Genomic DNA, 22904 nt, shown 5'->3' on the forward strand with positions numbered 1-22904 from the left:
TATTTAAACAATGTTTAATCTCAGTTCATCCTTGAAATTGACAACAGAGCACTGGAACAAACACTAGAAAAAGATAAGTTCACCATAAACAACCGTGAAACCTAATTAAAGTTCTGTCTGCAAAGGGCAGTTATCTTACAAGGACAAAATATACAATTTGTTCTTACAGACTATTTTTAACACAAGCAGCCAATTTAACTGTAACAGCCTACTCTGTAGCACAAGGTTAAACATAGGTAGTTACAACAAATGATCCTCTGACTCTTCCAGAGTTATGTGATGCTTTAATCCACATGTACTGTATGTGTAAATACATTAGTTTTCATTAATATTCATGTAAAAGCTACTTTTTTCTTGGTTGTGATAGGAATGTGACCAAGGATCTTCGAGGAACAGAAGCAGGCACGTCCTCCGCCTCCCATCTTCGGACAGTGGAGCTTGTCCAGAACTGGTCCAGTCAGAACCGTGTGTTCTCAACAGTACCTGCTTCACTTACCAGTACATTGTGTCAGGTAGGAGGATGTGCACTGACTGAGCAGAGGTGGTTGTTGAGTGAAACATGGCAGCACTGCTTTGATGAATATGCTTACAGAGCTCATTTAAAGAGGGACTATATATGCAGTATTGTTTTTAAAAGCATTATTTTTTTTCCTCATGTGCGTCTGGAGACTTAGATTATATCAGAAAAGTCAATTCTCCCATTTTCTTCCCTTCCCTTTCTCTATACATCATAGAGTGTGAATAAATCATTCAGGTTTTTGGCCCCTTGTGACTCCTAAACAAGATAAGAGCTGCCTGGTTGAACAGCCTCGTCTTGTCTCGCCTCTTAAATTCCAAATGAGAAGCTACCTGGTAGTCCGTCTTTATTATGTCTTCAGTGAAGCCACCTGGGCTTACTAAAACTTTAATTTTGTCAGATACAAGCAAATGCTGTTTTGTTAGCTTCAACTGCCATTTCCACCTTTTATTTAAACTGGGGATAACCATTTTTTTAAACTTAAAAGTGCTTACATTTAAGTGCCTGTCAATGCCAAGAACTGTCATGCCTGACATGGAAAGTGATAAAAAAAAATACTAATAGGAAACAGGAAGATAAAAAAAGAAAACAATGTAATGCACAGTGGGCCTTCCATACAGCTTTGATTAACCAGAACACCTCCACAGGCGAGAAGAGCACCCTTTGCAGTCCAAAAGTTACGGAACCCACGAGGGTACAGGCAAAATGTTTTGCATTCCCATGCAAAAGTTTGTTTTGAATGAACTGATTTAAATCAGACTTTTATTTTGAAATATCCAGTCACCAAAACACGATGCATCGCCACATGTTTGGCAAATTGATCTTGATATTGCGTGACTGCACTGAGTTAAAATATCGGCATATTACATACTTCCATGCGTACCTGTGCGATATATTATATATCATTCTGAAGCAGAATTAAAGTAGTAGGCTAACTCGCTAATGGTGAACATATGGATTTGTTAATAAACTATCAAGCACAACATGATAAACAACTTTTGCGAGGGAATGCAAAACATATAGCGAGGTAACGCAAAAGGAAAAAAAATCCCCTATGCCCCCTAGTGGGCTCCGTTAGAAGTGACTTGATGATCATTGCATTACCTTCTTTGTAGTTTATTTGTTTTTTAATAGACCAGGGTTTGTTTCTTAAGAAATATATTTGAATTAGACATTTCAAAGAAAAAAAAACTCTGTCTCAGAGTTATCTAAGTGTTTAATTGCATTTTTCCTCCCTACACACAACTCACAGTGAGTAAAATAAATTATAAAAAAATAGACCAAAAGAGTTTCCATCAATACTTTTACTAAAAGATTGAAAGAAGAATATAACAGAGTAAGAAGGCAGAATAAAAGAACAATTCATAGTCAGTTGCCAGTCTGTGCGCATGTACCCATCATGGCAGTGCAGATAAACATAAGAGAAAGAAAAACATTGTGTTTTATGTTTGTGAGACTAACAGAAGCTTCATAACACAATCTGAAAGCAGCAAGACATTCCAATATGAAATGTGTTTTTGTGTTATATTTGATAAAGGATTTTTTTCCATCACCCAAAAATATTTATTCAATTCTTTAAAAGAGGTAATGCTAAAGTATGTCAGTTTTAGTAAATTTACTTTGTAGGTTTTACGTTTTTCTTTCCTGTTTTTTTCCCTTTGGGGGTAAAGTCACACATTTTGAACAAATGTTCAGAAACGTGGTTGCTTGATTCCATCCTGCTGTCAGAATATTGACTATCAGTTTGCAGACATACAGTATGTGTGCTCATCTTATTGTGACTTCCTTAAACTACTGGATGCTGTCGGCCACAGGGATTTGTATTTTATTACTGCGCACCAGATTTGCACCTGACTTAGAGAGTTTGTTTTTTTAAATTTATTCAGAACTGGGCTGAGATAGTATTTTTTTTCCTTTGCTGCCATTCCTCTTATGGAACGAGTTAGAGCACGGTTTGAGATTTAAAAATAAATTAAATTATTTTATTCAGATAAAATTCTTTGTAACAGATGCATATATTTACTGCAGAGATCTAAAAACATATCTGTCCTAATTAATACAATTCTTATGTACTTTAAGCAATTATCTATTTGAAACTTTGGTTGAGCTTTGACTCTTCTCCAAAACAATCACAGTCTGACCTGACCTGACCCGTCAGTTTCTTTGGTGATAAACAGTGAAGTGAGAAGCAGGTGCTGTCCATATTTATCTGGCTGTGGAATGCAAAAAATAGCCACAAGTAAAGAACTGTGCGAATACCTTAAATGAGATTTAAAAAATAAAAGCATGGACTAGAAATTGGGCGTTTTAAATAGTTTTGCATTGACACTGATTTACGTTTATGTTGCATATCCATCATCTGCAAAATGTTATGCATAGAACAGTTCCAAGTTTACTGAGCACAATTTCTGTTTGTGCATCCGTTCTTCTGGTGTTCAGGCATAGTCAGAGTTGAATTTTGAGATCCTCTCTCTCTCTCTCTCTCTGATCAGGCTAGGGTCAGAGCACAGCTGCCCTTGTTGCGAGGCAACACTGTAAATTACATTAGGGCCAAACAGATAACGCCCCGTGGGTTTATATTAGGGCCGAGGGCCACTAAACCTGCCCTCTACATTGCCACAGGGTTTTATAACATTGAATGTGAGCTCACATAAGGTGTCATACATTAAATCTTTAAAACGTTTTTTTTTTTTCTGTTCAGCTTTAGGCTCCAGTTGAGCTCTTCGCACAGGTCACACCAGAGGGAAGGACGGATTAGAATGGTTTGATGTCTGTAGAAACAGTGGCCTTTTCGGGGTGGCGTGTATCCACCTGCTGGTGTGCCACGAAATGAAAAAAAAACCAGTGGCTTCAGCTGTGATCATAAACATGTTCGCATAATCTGACAAAAGGATTCTGCAATCCTTTGTGACTACTTTTTTATTAATTTAATTATTTTTTTGTTTTACAACAGATCCCGTGAGAACAGCAGCTTTCTTTTTGTGTTTTGCTCTGAAGTGTGGTGGAAAACAGCTTTTAGACAAAGCTCCAACACTATAAAGCAGAAAGGATGATCAGCTGCTGGGGAAAAGTGAGGATTAATACAGACGGACTGACCAGGATTGTWTAATCTGTCTGAGGCATGAAATACAATTTCTGTTTCAATCGCTTTGTTATTTTTGGCCATACGTGGAGGTTGACATTATGTGTGTGTCTGCAYAGTTGTGTGTCTTGTATGTTTTGTGTTGGTCCCACGTGCCCCTCTTCTTACTCAGAAGCCACTAAAAGCTTCCCGGTGACCCCCGAACAGAAAATAGGAATCCYGAAAATGGATGGATAAACTGATGGATGCTTTTGTCTGTGTCACAGTTTTCAACACTTTTCAATGAAACATTTTTATGTAATTTTACCTGCGAAAGGCTTTCCGGTCCCTCTTGAACAAAAAGAAAAAACTAATGCAGACACGATGTCGCTCTTGTTGTAGAATGGAGCACGTGCCAGCTGAGTGAAAACGCCATCTGTGGTCGAGGATCACGTTTGCGCCACCTGGACTGTGTACGCAGCGACGGCAAAGTGATGGAGTTGCACAAGTGCAAGCAGGTGAAAAGCACTAAAAAAATACTAAATCAGATGTTTTATGTGTGCACAGTGTTCCTATTGTGAATGTAAGTCACTTCTTTTTCTTATTCTAACATAAACAAAAAGGTAAAGCAGCTAATTTAGAATGTTTCGGTGCAACGTTTGTCCTGCCAGTTTGTGTTTTGTGCTGGGAATTTACAGCCCAAGCATTTCATACATTAGCTTTAAAACAAACAAAAACACAGTTTATGATGGATTAAAATGTGCAGTAATATTATTTTCATGAAGTGAATCCAACTCCAGAGAGCCAGCTACACTTTAYTCTAAAAGAAGGCTTAATTTAGCTTTTTTTCAAATAAAGAGATATTGATGGTTCACGCAGCGCTGCAGCTCCAGCTYTTCTCCCATACTTTATACATTATTGAAAGCCCGGTTGTCTTATGCGCTTGAGTGTAAACGCTGCTTCTAATCTCCAAACCGATGTTTCATGAGCCAGTTTGCCACTAGGTCAACAGAGCTTAATGGTATTGTCTTATCTCAATTGCACAGAGACAAATGGTTGTCTTGAGGATGCTGCAATGATGGTGGAAGCGGGGGCCCTTTTTTTCACTAAACACTTTCTTTGTTCTGCACTTAAAATAGTTCTCACTTGCACTCCAAATCGTGTTGCATTAACGGTTTGATCAAGTTAAACTGTTTAACGTTCATTTCCTCTCGCTAAGTTTGGCTGTGTCAAGAATTCAAATGAGAAATATGAATTCTAGTTGTACAATGTATTAAAGCTCGGTAACAATTGAAAGCTTCATTAATGGTAATCTTATTCAGCGGCTGTATCTCTCCGCCATCCTGAAATGAAGTGAAGCTCATTTAAAACATGAGAATGTAGCTGTTCCCTCTTTTTTTTTCCTGTTTTTTTACTGGAAATAATTAGTAGGCCTTCCACTCAGCTCCGTTCTCGTTTCCCACAGTTTGGTTTGATCAACACGTTGCAGCTGTTGGAGAGCTGTGTGGTCGACTGTCCTGTCAGCTGTATGCTGTCTGACTGGTCGCCGTGGGCGGACTGCTCGCACACCTGCGGGAGCCGAGGTAAACACTACGATCAAACTTAAACCCTATAGGTACAACGCTGAGCAGACACACTAAGGACCACATATTTAGCGCCTCATTATTCCATCGACTCAAGCGTTCATCAACATGTTGAGTTGTGGATGAATACATTTAAATGCATTAAAATATTTACAAGCTTGTGCAATCCTCAGCCTTATTACACAGAAAAACTGTCCTCTGTGTGTTTTTAATACTGTTTATAATAATGTTCCCAGTTTGATTTTAATGTGTGAATGTTTTGTTTTATTTAGTTTTTTTTTAACTTGTGAAAACTTCTTAAGAGTGAGACTTAATTACGATTAAATTCCATGCTACCCACCTGTATGGATGGATGCCATAAATTATTTAACGCGCTTACATATGCATGATTGGTAAAAATGCATTCAGTATCACCAACCTGTGGCTTGCTTTGCATCACTTTGAGAAAGTCACGTCACAACCTCATGCAATATACAAAAGTTAATGATTTAACCTGGATCCATATGTTGTTCCCTTGGCTTCCCAAAGCCACTCTCTGAAAGAGAAAAGCTTGTTATCCTGCTAATTAGAAAGCTCGGCTCTGTCTCTTCAAGTTCATTAATTTTAATTTGTCGYTGGCTGTCTGTCAACTCGAACCTAACCCCTCACTACTTTTCGCTCGCACTCGGCTTTCAGCTGAGAATTCCGACTCGAGCCTGTTTCGGTGTGTCTCGCAGCTCCGTTACGACTCTTTCTGCCACTTTCTCAGTTCCTTGTGACGCCTAGTCAAACACATCTTTCAGCCTTGATGAGGGATTTGTGTCGTATCTGTGTCAGACGACGCAAAGATCTCGTTTTGTCAGGTTACCATGGGAGTGTTAATGTTTTGGGTTTGAATTTTTTTTTTTTAGAAGGCAGCATGAAGCTGCTTTTTGCTGTGTCTGCCTGCGGCTTACAGAGCTCAGCATCTCTCCTTGCAAAACGCACACATTCAATCACAACTTCTCTTTATTGGATGGCCAACTGAGGTTATTTCTATACTGATCCTCAGTGGACCCTGCATACTAAGAAATCAGCATTCAGAAATAGTCTTAAAGTGGTGCAGATGCTTTGTTCCTGCAGCTATACCTTAGTCGGATACAACCACTGCACCACGAGACTTTGTACATTTTTTTCATCTTCTTGCCTGAACCCTTAAAAGAACTTCTGTGCTTCTCTGGAGACAAAAAAAAAGTTTTTTTATGTTCTTTTACATCTATTGGGAACAATATATGCTCACACCTGCAGTCAATGTTGAATCAGTGTTGTGCCAGTTTGCTCTCCACGAGAACTAGCTCAGTTTGCTTCRTACAGATTAAACCTGAAATAATTCATGTTTATTTTTCACCACTTACAGATTCTGAATTATATTCACAATTTCAAACTGAACTAGTTCACATTCATTAATTAGTGTTTAATTAGATGACGTTTCCCACAATGAGTTGCTRCGTGTGAGAAGCAATGCCTCATGGAAACTGTGATGGGCCTTACACCGTATACTAAAATAACACCTGTGTGATGATTACATGAACATAAAAAAAACTGTGCGAGAGAACGTTGGAGGTGTCTTGATTTTGTGAGTTTTGTGGTGTTTCAGTAGATTTATATTCTGTCCCTTATGTTGTTGTTCTTCAGTTGGTTCTTCTGTGTTGCTGATTGTCCCGGTTGCAGCTCAGATCTTCACACCTGCTCACATCAGCTAATCAACCCAGCTGTTTGCACTCCTCCCTGGTTAAACACGCATTAGTTGTATTCAGTGTTGTATTAAGTACCTCAAAGTGATACTTGAGGAAACATACAGGTATCTTACCATTAAATTACTTTCGTAAAAGCAGTGTTGGGATGTAACTAAGTACAAGTACTTTGTTGCTGTACTTAAGTACATTTTTCATGTATCTGTACTTTACTTAAGTAGATTTCATCATGGGTACTTTTGACTTTTACTCCACTATATTTAACATTAAGTATCTGTACTTTCTACTCCACTACATTTCTGTAATGCGTTGGATTACAAATTACACTCACATCACGTAGCGTTGCCTTTTTTTTTCTGTTTAGTTTGAAAGTAATCAGTGGCGAGAGGGGGATTTCTGTAATTGGTCCATTGAAGCACTGCAAAGCAGAAAAGTACCATTAGACCCTCCTTCAAAAAAAAAAAGGCGGAGCGATTCTGCATCACCTGGAGCATCCGCAGCAGCATCATACCCACAATGGATTCCACAAAGGAGGAAATGTGCCACTTATGGCCTTATTTATTCAAGTCAACTGGTTCAAAAAACAACTTGTTGAGATTTGATAAAGGACGATGGTGGCAAATTTAAAGCTTCTATAGCTGTTGACACAATCTGTGATGATGCACAGAATCACACCAAGTGTGAACAGTGTCACAGAGGGTAAACACAAACTGCAGCACCGTTCACTAAAAATCGCACACCATTGATGTGTTGGAAAAATATGTGTTGTTCAAAATGGTGTGTCCGAATAAACAGAATTCAGCTGGGTTTCTTCTTCAGAACTTTATTTTCAATCTTCTGACTCCAATCAGGTACATTCAACGCTCAGCAGCACAGGCCTCAGCGTACAACCTTGAGCTGATATCAGGAAAACCCAAACACAGCAGCGCAACTCTGTTCAGAAGCAGAGACTCTAACACCCTGACAACCTTCCTCTACTATCATAATGAATTGGCCTTATAATGTACATCTCTTCCTGGTTACACCCCAGGAGGTGTTACCTTTTATGTCAGACGTCAGAAAGTACTCAGTTTTGTTTAGGCTAAGAACACAAGACACACACCAACTCTTTGTCAGCTTCAGCCTTACAGACTGAAATGATCAGAAAGTATAAAATACAAAACTGAATCTAATATTCAATTAATCAGTTACAAAATTTCTTCATTATTTACTTATTTAAAATATACATACTGTAGGCACACTTCATAATATTGTAGACCATTAGGGAATACATTAAGCAAGTACTTTTACTTTTAATACTTTAAGTACTTTTAAAAGCAAGTACTTACTTTTACTCAAGTAAAAATGTTGATGTGGTACTTTCACTAGAGTATATTGTTGTCTGTTTATTTGTACTTTTACTTAAGTACAGTGTCTTAGTACTTTTTCCACAACTGCATAAAAGTTAACGTCTCTTCTAAGAATATTACTTGAGTAAAAGCCTTAAAGTATCTGATATTTGTTGTACTCAAGTATCAAAAGTAAATTTCTGGCATAACACATACTTAAATATTAAAAGTAAAAGTACTGTGTAAAAATGAGTGGTTTCCAAAACGAAATTTATTGGCAGATGACCTCCCCAAAACAACATTTTTTTTCTAAAGGTGTGCAGCTGGATTGTGTACAAACTTGTGAGAATGGTATCACATCCAACCACAATTAAATTCACTCCATCCAAGAGGTGCATGTTATCAGGATAGTATTTTTTTTTACAATAATGAGCCAGAATGAAATAGGAAAAATGACTTTCTACTTCTAACCTTTTTTAAATAATGTAAGGAGTAGAGAGTAAAGATAATTGTGTAAAAATATAAGGAGTAGACATAAAAAGTAGGCTGAGAAATAACTACTCAAGTAAATTACAGATAACCAAAAATTCAACTTAAGAACAGTAACAAAGTTTTTGTATTCAGTTACTTTACAACTCTATGTTGTAGTTTTCTGTTAGCTTCTGCTGTACTTGCTTGTATTGGTTTTACTGCCACGTCATTTTAGCCTCTGTTCCTATACGTCTTTGGATCTTTTCAATACAGCCAAACTTGACTCAAAGTTTTTCAAGCAGGCATGTCCAGTCCTGATCCTCAAGGACTGCTATCCTGCATGTTTTACTTGTTTTCCTGCTCCAGTACGCCTGACTCAGTCACTGAATTACTTCTTCAATTTCTACAGAAGCCTGTTAATCAGCTATTCAGTCAAATTAAATGGGTTGGAGCAAAGAAATGTCTAAAACATGAACGATAACTGCCAGCCTGTTTTAAAACCACCAGATACAGCTCAWATTACACGGATGCAACCAGGGTCACCTTGCACCCATGCACCATTAATAACTTTAAATGAGGACCAAGTACTTATGATTTGACCTGATCAGGAGTTTGGTGTGCCTCCCATTGATTTCTATTTCAAACCTTAAACAGCTGTCAAGTGCCGATGGGAGATTAAGATTCATGAATGACGCTGCATCACATTTTTAGGTAACCTGAAATGTATGATTTAACCAGTGGGAGGAGGCTTGAGTAGTTGGATACATCAACCCCCCCCCCCCCCCCCCCCCCCCCAAAAAAAAAAAAACGAACTAAATTAAAACACAGATTTTTCTGTGTGCATGCTGCACTTCAATGTTAGATTCTTATGACTCCACAACCATGTACCTATTTTTATTTATTATTATTTTTATTTATATGTCAGAGGTATTGTTTCTGAGCCTAAAGTGGCACAGTGAGTTGAACAGTACAGTGAATTGTGCAACAGTGAGAAGTGGGAGAAACATTTCACAGAATTTGAAGAAGCCTGCCTTTGTTTCCTAATATAAATTAATTATTTACACACATTTTTTCACAACTTTTACTTTATGCACCCTTTCTTGTTTGTGCACTGATGCGTTCATGTTTCCAACAGTGTCTTGCACGGAGTTTCGCCCGCATTGTATTCTTCTTTTAGCGCTGCAGCAATTTGTCATGCTAACAGTGGGATTGCAAATGTCACTTTAGTTGAGTTTCACAGATGCAGGCAAAGGAAGTATTTAATTTTAAAAAAGTAGGCTGCCGCTTGCAGATGTTCTCCAGTCTGTCTAACCCTTCTTCAAAATGGTGTTGGGGGCCTTGATCTAATGTAGGTCAGTCGGAGCGCAGCCGGAGAATCCTGCAGGAGGCTCACGAGGAGGGTCAACCCTGTCCCAACCAGCTCAGCCAGACCAAACCATGTCCCATAAGGCCTTGCTATATGTGGTTACTGAGCAACTGGTCTCCGTGCACCGTAGAGGTATGACCTATTTTGAAAATTAAATTATATGATGTTGTATATTTTTTTGTCTTGTTTTATTCCAATAAAGTTTTCAGTCCTGTGTGGGCTGTCTGGCATGCACTGCTTTTTAGAGGCCTGGCAAAGTTTCAGATATTTCTTTGGCTGCAGACTCTGGGGACCTTATCAAAACCTGCAGTCCATCTTTATATAATGTAAAATCTCTTTGAATAATCTTAGAGGAAATATGAAAACCAATTAAACTAAACTTGAAAAAATAAGTACCTTGTACTGATAAGTTGTAATTTGGAAGCGGTTTGGTTTATAAAAAAAATAAACAGATTTACTCATGACTTAGTATTCACTGCTCATTTTGCAACCACATTACTTGAAACCGTTGTTCTCAGCTGGTTTAAACTGTTTGGGTTTACATAAATTGCTTTCTTTACGGCACCATTCAATTAACAACATAAAATAATAAACCCAAGAGAATTCAAAGATTCAAAGCTCAAAATATCAACAACTGAACACTGGCTGAGGATGGTTTTGGTACAAAATAAAAAAAAGGAAATTTGCATTTAGTTAAAATACACATTTAACTGTGTGTTGTTTGTTTCACAATTTAACAAAGAAATCAATTTCTGAGCAGCAATTTAAAATGTGAAATGCTTTGCATCCTCAATGCGAAAGGTAAACTATAACAAATGGAGTCTAGTAGATATTGAACTTGTTTTCTTTTTTGCTTAAGTAAAAACATCTAATCAGCTTACTACGTTGCAACAGCTGCTTATCTTAAAGCATGCAGACTTGGTAAACACGACCTGCTGAAGGTCAAACCAAGTCTCTGAATAGAGAAGCAAGGCGGTTTAAATGAAATGTTTATGGTATGGTTGCTGATGTCCAAAGTGTCGGGCTTAATCTAAACAACGGATGTGCCAAGAAATGCATGTCGAGCTAATTAAAGTTGACAGAAAATGGTTTAATGGCCGGGGAAAAATATGGTGATTGTTAGTTTTTTTTTTGTTAGTTTTTTTTTTTGTCTTTTATTTTGTGAAGATTGTAGGGGTGTTGTGAGATGTGTAGGTGTTTGGAACCAAATGCAAGAGAGTTGATTGAGGAGAGAACTTGAAACCTTAAATCTCAATTAAAGTCAAAAAGGAGGAATTTGGCAAATAACAATATGAAAAAGAAAAAAAGTAGTGCGCACAACTGTCACAAAAATGGGATAACCAGTACTCCAAAAAATATCAGCATGTTTTAATAATGGCAGAAAATAAAAAAAAATAATATGAGCAAAACAAACAGGAACTAGCAGGAGAATCTTTAATCAACCAAAGAGGAAAGCACTGAGTGACCACAGGTGTTCTGAGTATGAATGAGTGACGTGAGGAGCAAAAACAAGAACATCAGAGGATAAAAGGAGAACATAAAATCATCTAAACAATCTATCTCAACTTTAAAATGAAACTGGATCAATTAAATTAAAGATTAATATAAAACTAAACACAACACAGACGATGACAACAGATCAGAGAGTGACCAGATTGGCTTCAGGGGATAGAAAGGCACCAGTAAGCTGAACGACCCTTCCTTTCTTTTCTTTTCTTTTTTTTTTTGCACAACTGAGGTATGCAGATGAGCCTCTGAGAGCACAACATCAGAAACCTTGAGTTTTGCAGCCTAAAGCAGCAGAAGACCTCGTGCTGTGATCTCTGTTCAGAATCCATCCAACCCTAAAACTGAACATCATCACAGCGCGTTCTGTTCATTTGGTTTATCTTTGTAAATATAGACACAGTTTAGCTCTCTGCAGCTACTGTCTCTGTTGTATTTGATGGAACTTTTGTTTTCTCAGTCTGGTTCCATTTAAACAMAAAACAGCACCATTGATAAAGTGACATTTAACAGTACTTATTTTAATGTAAAGCAGACATTGGTTCATATTTGGAATTGTAATTTTAATGTATTTTAAGGACTTTTTTTAGTTTCCAAAAAAAAGTTGTTTCAAGCCAGGTGTTTAAAATATATTATTTGGACATTTCTGATTTTTTTTTCCTTGGATGCAATATGCTCAGTAAAAATCCCCACCACCTCCAGTCTGAAAAATCATCTTCAGTCATAGAAGGGTTTTGATTTGCCTTTGCAGCAGTCCCTCGACAGTTCTCTTTGAAAGTTTTCTTGGACTTGCAGACCTCGACTTGACCTCTGTGGTTCTTGTCGTTACTTGAATACATTATAAGCCAAATTGAGAATATAGCTGCTTGAAAACACTTTGCTATCTCCTTTGAGCCTCCGCCTGCTTTGAGGGCACCARTTAATTTAACTTCATTGCTACAAAGCTGCTTATAGAAGGTCTGAGCTGCTGATTGTTGTAAAAATACTACAGTATTTTTGATAAGTTGGTAGTAAATTTTGAATTTATTTAGTCATAGACTTTGGCAGAATGTTTTATTTCTTAAATTCGAATCAACAAATAAAAATAAAAACGTATCAAAATATAGATGTATTGCTTTTTGAATTTAAATAGTTTATTTGTTAAGTTATTCAGACCCAGAAAAAAGACATGAAGATGTCACATCTAAGCTTTTAAATTAAAGTAAGCTCACCATGAGTTTTAACTTCACACCAGTTCAACAATTCCTAATTGGCGTATTTTTTTGTGAAAATTGAGGAGAAAGTTGTTACTTTTTAGTAGAGTTTCTGTTTTCTGTTGTCATTTTTAGGTTGTCCCTGAAGTATTAGCAAATGTGCAAATGGTTTCAGACTTTTTCAATAAGTTGCAGACAGGAAATAAACTAAAAAAAAAACAAGATTGTCAAAAAAAAAGATTTTCAAAAACTAAAATAAATAAGAAAATAAAATAACTAGTAGAGATAAACTACTAAACTTGCTGTAACAAATGCTTAATGTGGCAAAAAATACATTCAAACGCACATCAGTTGTCAAAAAAAAGTTAGCTGTTTAAAACGGTAGAGAAAAAAAGCCACAACAGAGACATTTTAGGATGGGTAAAGAAATAATGTGTTTTCATTTATGTAGAGTGCAAAGTGTGGCGAGGGGCTGCGGACGAGGAACCTGTCGTGCGTTGTCCACTGGGGGAACTGGCACGAGTCTCCTCCTCAGCCAGCGGAGACGGAGCTTTGTGGAGACGTGCGGAAGCAGCAGCTCCTTCAGAAGATGGAGCAGCCATGCTTTGTGCCCTGTCCAGGTAAAGCTGCAGTCAGATTTATTACAATTCCCACCTTTCAATATGCTGTATTTTGATTATAAGATCATCAGATTATAGCTTTTTAGTTGATTAAAAATAACTTTATGACAGGGAATTATACGTATATACAGTATATATCAGAACTGTTGACATTTATATCCAAATCTTTAATAAATTATTGAGTTTGTCTGACTCAACACTCAATCATCTTTTTTTTCTTTAGTCGCAAAGTATTTGCAGTTGTTAGTTAATATACTGTATTGTCCTCTCCCCCCACTGTTTGACATTTCCAACAGCTTAATAATTGCAAAATCAATAGCCTGTGCAACTGTACATGAGCTGGTTTGGCTTATCTGATGAGGAGAGAAAATTTTGTTTTCTTATAAATAATAAATAAATACATTGAAACGTCCGGACTAACAGGAGGGCCTTTGCTTCAGCAGTTAGTCTTGAGTAACTCAAAGACTGAGTTTGTGATCAATAACTCGACAGCACAAATGTTTTGTTTCCGACTCAATTATGTAATAACCTACAAACAAATAAAGCATGAAAAAAATTATTCTGTGCTAATTGAAACAATTACCAGATCACACTGCCTGCAGCAATCACCTTGTCTCTGGCAATCACTCCACTTATCGCAGGAACGGAATTAATGCCGATGGGAGTACTGCATGGGGAGAGCTGGTGTGAAAGTAATAAATTTTCATTAGAAAAAAGCATACTTCCATAAGTAGAAAACCGCTTTAAAATATGAGCGATTTTAAATGCATTTACAGGTTTTTTTTTTGCAAAGTTTGGATGAGAAGAAGACATAAACAATAAAAATTAATATTTTGTTTGTTTGATTCAGTAATATTTCCCCAATCTTGTTTTAAAGTCAAATACTTAGTTTAAATAGTGATCTTAAAAAGTACATGCCCTTCATCATCATCATCATCATCATCATCATCATCATCATTCTCATCATCATCATCAAGTGCATTTAAAGCAGCAAAGTTTCAGACTACTTCTGTTATAACTAAGACAGCTTCAGTCACTCCAAAACAAAGCAATAACATGCACTGATAAGCATTCATCGAGGTCAGCCATCTTGAATTGGATTGGCTCTGAACAGTAATTAGTTGTTGCGAAGGGTTATTTTCTGGGAGTTTCATTAAAATCACTGGTTTATGAGATATTTTGCTAACACTGCAGACAATTAAACACCTGAAACAGACAAAAATCATTTTTACCACTTCACCTTTCGTTCCACCGACAGGAGTTCTCCAATAACTGTAAAACCATAACTTACTGTAGCTTTGCATAGAACACATTTATGTTTTAGTTTATCATTTTTTATGAGATAATCAACCTTATCATTTTTAGAATCACCATAGAAACAAGCAGACAGTACGGCGCCATGAAATGACACCACTAGGTGCTAGTTTGATGTTTTTATTTATTCTTTGAGCCACAAAATGAGTGTTGGATTTTCTCTGAGTGAGGAAGCTGCTGGCAGTTTCCCTGCTTCACCGTCAGCCTTTAAAATGAAGCTTTACTCTGTGTTTGCTCACGGCAGCCGCTCAGGTTACACGGGTTTTAGTGGCTCTGAATGTTTGTCATTTTATTCAGATTTATTTTTAAAGCACAATTATTGTTTGATGAAAAGACTACTCGGCTCTTCCCGTTCATGGCTATTGCCTCGTGAAGCCTTTTGTCAGCCTCTGCTATGAAGAGTAAGTGGTTGCCTCTGCTCGTCTCTCTCTCCCCTCTGATCCTCTGCTTGATTCATCACTCAATCCGCCGATGCAGCGAGTCTTGGCTCGGGATCAGGAGCGTTTGATGCCAAGAGCAGACGTGAGTGTGTGTGTCTGTCAGTGTGAGGGTGGCAGGTACTGTGTAGGGGCCAGCGGAGGCGTTGTCGACATACGTGTGAGATATAACACACATGTAGCTCGATGCTGTTCAATGCAGGTTTTGCCACAGCGTGTTTCCACACTTGAAGCAGCGAGAGGGAGGAGCTGATAGTGTATTCTTATAAAGATGAAAGATAATGAGATGCCTCTGTCTGCAGATAGGCACTAATGGATGTTCAAGGCAGAGAATCAGAGGTTTGCACTGGCTGAGATGTGGCGTTGGGTGATTTTATCTCTACAGGATAAGCCTTCCAAGCAGCACAAAGGATATTTGTGTTTGACATTCAGGAAAGTAAAATACTTGTGTCCTTTGTTGACACAGAAAATATCAACCAGTCGTTGTAAGCTGAATTTTTTTTTTTCTCCTGAAACCCATTGCTATGGCACTCCTAAGGARACTTTGGAAAAAAAAGAACAAAATAATAAATAAAACAGGTTTCTTGTGAGTGTGAGAAACTGGAAACACTCTTGCATGCATGCAGTATTTTCACCCACTTTGGATGTTATCATCCATTAAATGGACGATATTAGCCGTTATCAGTCCCATGGAATGGCTTCAGACTGTCAGCTGGTTAATATGAGGCATAAAGCCACTAAGGTTAGTTTTAGAGAAAATGACATGGGATACGATAAAGTAGACAGGGGGCACTGTCGGGACAGTCTGAAGCCATTCAATGGGACTGATTACCACTAACAACGTCCATTTAATGGACTGATAACATTCAAACCAGCTGGAATTATCTGCACACACCAGATATTTATCTTGTGTGTTCAAAGAACATTTTTATCCCTGATTAAGCCATTCAAAAATTCAATGTACATAGATTAAAACTCAACTGTCCTTGAAGGAATACTGTATGTGTCACCAGTCACTTTTTATGCCGGTGTTTTACACCAAGATCAGCTTATGTTCAGAAACAAAGTTAAGGCCATTTTGTTTAAACCTTAAAAATAACAATTAACCAATAAATGTTATGGAATATTACTTATCAAATTGTAGTTTAGTATGAGTGACATTCATTACAGTATAGCCATTTTTGTTTAGACTTCATGAAATTTTCATTACAATCCATTCATTGGCTCATGAAATATAATTAAAACAAACAGATGCAGCTGATTCCAATAGATAATGACAAAATTTTAAACAGATTTAATCTGAGCAGAGTAAAATGTTGGGGATCAGTGACATCTAATAAAACACCAAWTTTTTGCCCAATATAAAATTGACTGAGTTATAGGCATTGTTTTTAAAGGTGCATTTACACCAGCCATTTAGTCCACTTTGATCAAGCTCTTGTTCGTTTGCCTGGAAAGTCCGGTTCATTTGGAGAAGTGTGAACTCGTAATCAAATTCTGATTCGGACCAGAAAAGCACACTCGGGTCCACCTGAAAATGTAGGTTTCAGTTGGGTTGAAGTGCTTCAATTGCATGTGTGAATGCCAAGCGGACCGTAGATCGCTCCAAAACCAGGAAGTGGACTCTAACGCAGGAAATTCTGAGTAATAACTAATAAAGTTACACAAGGTGCTGTCTCAGCCGCCTTGTGTGAAAAACCTTCTCCACAGTTCCATTGTTGAAGACTACTTGTTTGGCACATTTGCCTAAAATAAAAACATAAATCCTGCAACCGCTAAAATCTGACGTCACTCCATGTTTGATTACGTTTTATGAAGAAGGAAGTTGCTCCATGTTTTCTTCAGAGGTTTTTGTGTCGATTCCTTCAGTGGTTCTTGATGCAGCGCCACCACAGGCATTGGAGGGAACATTTCAGTCACAGGGTTTAGTTTGTTTGACAAAGTGCAGTGTGAATGTGAACCGCACCAACTGAAAATGTAAACAAATCTTGCAATTTTGGTCCCCAATCGAACCGAGTCTACCAGACTATCAGGTGTGAGACTGCTTTGCTCTTTGTCTGGAGTTTAGTTGTTCTAACAGTTAATCAGATATATTTTGCACATGAGGCATTTCTGCATTAGAACAACAATGGTGTCTGTTTCCAGCAGTTGTGCGAGAGCTGTGATAGATGTTTTACTTATTTTTGTTTGTTTTCTTCTGCTCTCAGGAGACTGCCATCTGACTGAATGGTCATCCTGGAGTTCCTGCCAGCTGACCTGCCTGGAGGGGCGGAGCTTTGAGTCCACCGGYCGTCAAACGCGGTCCCGAGCTGTGATCGTTCAGGCCACAGAGAATCAGGGCAGCTGCCCTCTTCAAGTCTTTGAGACTCAGCCCTGTGAAGGTATTTATTAATACATCTATCAACAGCCCTGCTTTATCCCTTTAGAACAGGATGCAAGTTATGATGAAATTATCCAATTCGGATACAAGTGTCTAAACTAGCATTCACCGTAGTGAACACTGGTGGTCATCACAGAGCAGGGAGGTATGCTCACGCTGTTTTGGGCATGAAATAAACAAGTAATGAAACGGCATGATTAATTTGAAATGTTATTTCTGAGATGAGGCTTTCCTCCAACAAAAGCTGGCTTCCTGGATGTTTACTTCATTTTTTTTTCTGTACACTTCTTAAATTTGCTTCCAGAAAAAGCTTAACCTGCTCATGATTCTGTGAGAACATGGATCAGCACACAAAAAAACTGAAACCTATCCTGGAGATGGATCAAAACAGCCAAAATCACCAAGGTTGATAAACGCTCAGTAAACTTTAGCTACGCTCATGAGGACTGCAAGAGAAAAATAAAAAAAATAGTTATTTCATCTGGTTGTCCTTGAAACTATATTACATCAGTTACCGATGTGTATCAGGGCACAGTTACCTTGGAAAATCATGAGAGAGTGGTGTTTGGATGTTGACAAAAAAGGATTATGATTTGAAGGTTGCGTTTAGATTTGATTTTTTTACACTGCCTAGTAAAAAGTAAAAGTCTAAATAATATTACAAACACTTTTTTGTAAATTGATCATCTGTAAGATTTTATTTTTCATTTCAGTTTCAGCATTAAAAGTATTCCAGTCACTTTTAAGCAGGCTTTGATTATTGCAGGCAAAGAGTGATGTGATAGATGTGTGAAGCAGAGAGAGATGCAGGGATGAGATATAATGATGAAAGAACCAAAATAGCTAAATTAGAAATCCTCTGTTTAAGTCAGTCACACGGGTTACTGGAGGTGGCACGGCATTTATAAATGATCCCATTTGATGAAAGGCTTAGGGTACATGTGTTCCCTTGTTTCTCTTGAAGCCTCCTCTGTCCTCGCTCATTTAAAAGAGACTGTAATATTCTCAAGGAAGCATAGCAGAGAATAGCTTTATGCTAGGATGATGGGGAAAGCTCTTAGTACGTGAGGAAAAAAAAGAAATGCACACTAGTATCTGGCAATTACTTGGCTTTTTATTGGGTTTTTGACAAGTTTTATTTAAATGGTAAGAATGGTAAGAGTTTATCCCCCAATATGCATTGGTTCTTTTGGGACTACACCATGATTAAATAAAAGGATATACAAACAAATTAATCAAGTAGTTAAATGCTCATCATTCCTTGAAGGAATTTATATCACCCACAGCATTTTATGCCAGAGGCCAAACAGTTGATATTAGTGATGGGAGAAATGGCTCTTTGAAGGGATCCGGATCTTGAGGAGCCGTTTGTTTCATAGAGCCGTTCAAAAGAGCTGTTCTAATTTGAAAGTGTTACATCATCAYGTAGGGAAATACCTCATCACGTCACCGTACGTGATGATGTCATCCCAATATGTGGGTGGAACCAATGCATTTTGTCAAGCGGAAACCCCCTCCTCATTTCCCTATGAGCTTCTGTACTCCACCACTCTGCCTGTTTTCCGTGAAAAAGCAAAGATGAATTAAGGATGAAAAAGAAATCAAGATTATATGAGGAATAAAAAAATAAAACTACAAATGGCTYGTTACCGCCCGCGACTCGGCTCCTATTGTTCGTTGTATAGAGGCGTTCAAAAGATTCGGATCATTCGTGAACGTCACATCTCTAGTTAATATCAGTATTTTAGGCACAAAGTTTTGCACTCAAAGAAAGTGTTGGAGACTATACAGTATTTTGCTGACAGAGTTGAATCTTTTGTGCYATTTCATTTTTACTGTCAAATTTCAGCTCATTGTGTTGAGACTTTACTAGTAGAAATCACATTTGTTTGTATTTTCTCTTCAAATCACTTTTCTCTGTACATTTTTCCCCACTCAGGAAAAAAAAGAGCTTTGATTCCAATAACGTGTCCTTTTTTATTCACCTTTAACCAATTTCTCTTCTTCTATCCAAATGATTTTTTGTTACTTTTTTATTTTTTCCCTTGTCACTGCAATCATAAATTGTCTTACATTGTTTGGCAGTGCCGGGCTGGAAGAAATGGAGGTTACCACCCATAGAAGCTTGACAGCAGGTCGGGATGGTCAATACAAACTACTAATGAGCATTTTATCTGCCTGTCTGCCATTACTGCAGGAGGAAAATGCCACACTTACCAGTGGAAAACAGGAGGATGGAGCAACAATGAGAGGGCAGTGTGGTGTCAGCGTTCAGATGGAGTTAATGTCACAGGTGAACAGTTGCGGTGTCCTCTGGCCACTTTATGGATGGATTACACCTCCCAGGAACACAAACACGTACAGATTCCTCGATAAATCTGTCTTACAGCAGGCTGCAGCTCAAAGTGCACCTTTTCTCTTTTTGTCCTCATGAAGTTAGTCATTTCAAACAGTCCGGATCACGTGGCTATTCCCTGCAATATCTTACCATCCGATGGTTCAAACAGAAATGTATATTTGTTGCTGTGACGTTAAGTGAATCTCCTTTCATTTATCACTGAAAGCTGTCAAACTTCAGCAGAAGTGCTCGTAGCAGGTGGTTTGAAATTACATTTCCAAGAGATCTCCTTATTGGATCAGGAAATAATGGAAAATGCAACATTTGGAAAGATCTGACAGGGGTGAATGAAAAAGAAGTATCATCTTGAAAGTTTGCAGTATTATACTGTCAGCGGGTTGTGCTTCAACAGATATGATCTTTTTTAGATATAGCTGCACGCCTTCAGAGAAAAAAATCAAGATGAGATCGAGTAAAAATTTCACAGTGGAACCTACAACATATGAAATATACACATTTTGACACATGCATTCAAACAGAATGGTTTTAGTGTGGTTTTCTAGTTAAATCTGATACCCTTTTTATATGTCTGTCTATTCTCATCTCTATTTCTTTCCTGCAGCTTAACATAATAAATCAATAAAGCAGACAGAGCTGGGATGCTTTCAATCCTTATAAATATAATCATATATTTGTTGGAAGTAAAGCAGGCGCAGAGAATCAGAACAAAGATAAAAGTGCGGTGGGAATAAAAGCTTTAGGCAGGCTTGATGTGCTGTAAATAGTGGGCGAATGTGATCTTATCACTGTAAGGAAGTATTTTTGGCAAAAATGAATCCAGAAAGGGAGCAAAAAAAATCTCCTTCTGCAGAGGAGCCAGGAGCCCAAGGCATTACTCTTTGATATTTTGACATGCAATTTTCCATGTTGGAATTAAAATGTTCACCAATTGATCAGGGACCCTGATAGGCCTCTGGGTGCATTAATCAGGTGTGACAAGAATGTTCATTTACTGATCAATGAAAAAAAGGGGAACAAAAATGAGAACGTGTTGTCTTTTTTCTCCAGGGGGGTGTTTCCCGCAGAAAAGGCCCACAACTCTTCGACACTGCCATCCTCCGTGCACCAAACCGTTCTCACACTGCACGCCGGTAAGATTAACCCGCTTTGATGGGAGAGCGGCGCTTTCTGTTGTTCTCACGGTGCTTTTGTTGTTTCCTGCTCACACGCTAGGTCGGGAAGTGAAATGGGTTTTGACAGATGACATTTTTAATTTCCCACAACAGGCCATTAAAAGCTAATCAGATTAATACCAATGAGTGTGAACCCTTTGTCAGTTAGGGAGCACACCTGTGGGGTGATTTGGGAAGGGGACACTGAACAGAAGCAGAATGAAAATGAGAAATAACGGCTATAAGTTGACGTTCTACTGCCCCTCAGAGCACCCTCGCGTTACTACATTTAGAAATGCAAACCTATGATGTGTGAAGTAACAGTTGCAGACATCCTCTGCGGGGAGTAAATGATTTTCTTCCGGCCTTGCTGCCTCTTCAAACAGAGCGGAGTGTGTGGGTGTGAGAGAGGCTACACTGAAGTGATGACCTCGCACGGCTTTCTGGACTACTGCACGAGAACCCCAGGGGTGGACAACAGCAAGAAAGCCGACGTGAAAACCAACTCCGGGAGATTAAAACCCAGACCGTCTCAAGCCAACGACCTCTTCAGCGAGTGGACCTTACGACCTGTTGGCCCAGGTACTGAAACGGAAATCATGGGTACAGATCAAGAAGGCTGCGATTGCTGCCTTTGAAATTGCCTTTGTGCTGTAGCTCTAGAATCAATGGGCCAAAGGAAAAAGATCATTGGGGCAATGTTTTTACAGGGCTCATCATTATAGGCACTGGGGAAAAAATACTAAAACGGACCATAAAGCTGCCAGAAAATCTAGTGACTCGTTGGMTGTATTAAAATGAGATTAAACCTACTTCTTTATTCTAAAATGAGGATTATCCGGATATTTCATTCAGACAAATATTTAAAACTCTGAATTAAAGACATTTTTTTTGATGGTACAGATGGACGAGTGAAGTTGTGGGTTTACGCCGTGACTGTTGTCGGATTCATCGTGATACTCTTCATTATTGCATTATCGTTCCTGGTCTGGTAAGTTTGACAAAACTCTCTTCAGAATCCCCTCACCATGAACGTATTCACACCTGCACTGCTTAGTCCGATTTAATCAAACTCAAGTTCGTTTGCCTGGAAAGTCTGGTTCGTTTGTGGAGGTGTGAATGCGTAATCGAACTCTGATTCGGACCAAAAAAGCGAACTCTGGTCTGCCTGAAAACCTAAGTCTCGGTTCGATTGAAACGAACTCTGGTGCGGTTCGATTGCATGTGTGAATGCTAAGCGGAACAGAGACCGCTCCAAAAGCAGGAAGCGGATTATACTGCATGACATTCTGAGTAATAACAGTATTAAATTTACTTATTTGGTGTAAATACCTCGCTGGATGACTGTATAAGGTGGACATCATGACTGTGGAGCTGGACGCGCTCCTACTCGATTAACACGGAGCTTCCTCAGCCGACTTGTGTGCAAAACAACATTCTCCGTGGTTCCGCCTCATCTTCCTCTCATGCGCTCATTGTTGAAGGCTATTTGTTTAGCACATTTGCCGAAAACAAAAAAATAAACCCTATAACCACTAAAATGTAACGTTACTATTATTTGTATACATTTTGTGAAGAAGGAAGTTGTGCTCCATGTCTTCTTCTGAGGTTTTCATGTTGATTCCTTTAGTGGTTCTTGGTGCAGCGCCCCCACAGGTGAGGGCAGGAACAGGTTGTTGACAGGGTTTAGTTCAGTTGAGAAAGTGCAGTGTGAATTCAAACCGCACCAACAGAAAATGTAAACAAAGCTTGCAGTTTTGGTCCCCAATTGAACCGAGTCTACCGGACTATCAGGTGTGAATACGACCCATGTTTGGTTTACGAAGCAGCAGCCCCATTGTAGGTCACACACTTTCTATGAGAACAGAATACACATCAAGAGGCAGTGTGAGTTTCTTTCCTCGTT

At 38.4% G+C, this 22904-nt stretch overlaps 1 protein-coding gene and 1 long non-coding RNA gene across 3 annotated transcripts in view; one reads left to right on the forward strand and one right to left on the reverse strand.

Moving 5' to 3' along the window:
- thsd7ba (thrombospondin, type I, domain containing 7Ba) overlaps positions 1-22904 on the forward strand; it is a 193635-nt gene that overhangs the window by 168095 nt on the left and 2636 nt on the right. For both annotated transcript variants that reach the window (XM_014020100.1, XM_014020101.1), the window contains 10 exons: positions 368-512; positions 3981-4096; positions 5044-5161; positions 10025-10170; positions 13189-13357; positions 17316-17489; positions 19686-19781; positions 20895-20977; positions 21385-21580; positions 21902-21989. In XM_014020100.1, coding sequence (XP_013875554.1) covers positions 368-512; positions 3981-4096; positions 5044-5161; positions 10025-10170; positions 13189-13357; positions 17316-17489; positions 19686-19781; positions 20895-20977; positions 21385-21580; positions 21902-21989 — 1331 coding nt within the window. The remainder of the gene's footprint in view (positions 1-367; positions 513-3980; positions 4097-5043; positions 5162-10024; positions 10171-13188; positions 13358-17315; positions 17490-19685; positions 19782-20894; positions 20978-21384; positions 21581-21901; positions 21990-22904) is intronic.
- On the reverse strand, positions 13276-22476 carry LOC106525769 (uncharacterized). The gene is made up of 3 exons (XR_001311168.1): positions 22331-22476; positions 13967-14038; positions 13276-13349 (listed from the first exon to the last, which is right to left on the reverse strand). It is a non-coding gene; the product is annotated as an uncharacterized LOC106525769 (long non-coding RNA).

This window comes from Austrofundulus limnaeus, unplaced genomic scaffold, assembly GCF_001266775.1.
Source record: "Austrofundulus limnaeus strain Quisiro unplaced genomic scaffold, Austrofundulus_limnaeus-1.0 Scaffold240, whole genome shotgun sequence".
NCBI classification, from domain to species: domain Eukaryota; kingdom Metazoa; phylum Chordata; class Actinopteri; order Cyprinodontiformes; family Rivulidae; genus Austrofundulus; species Austrofundulus limnaeus.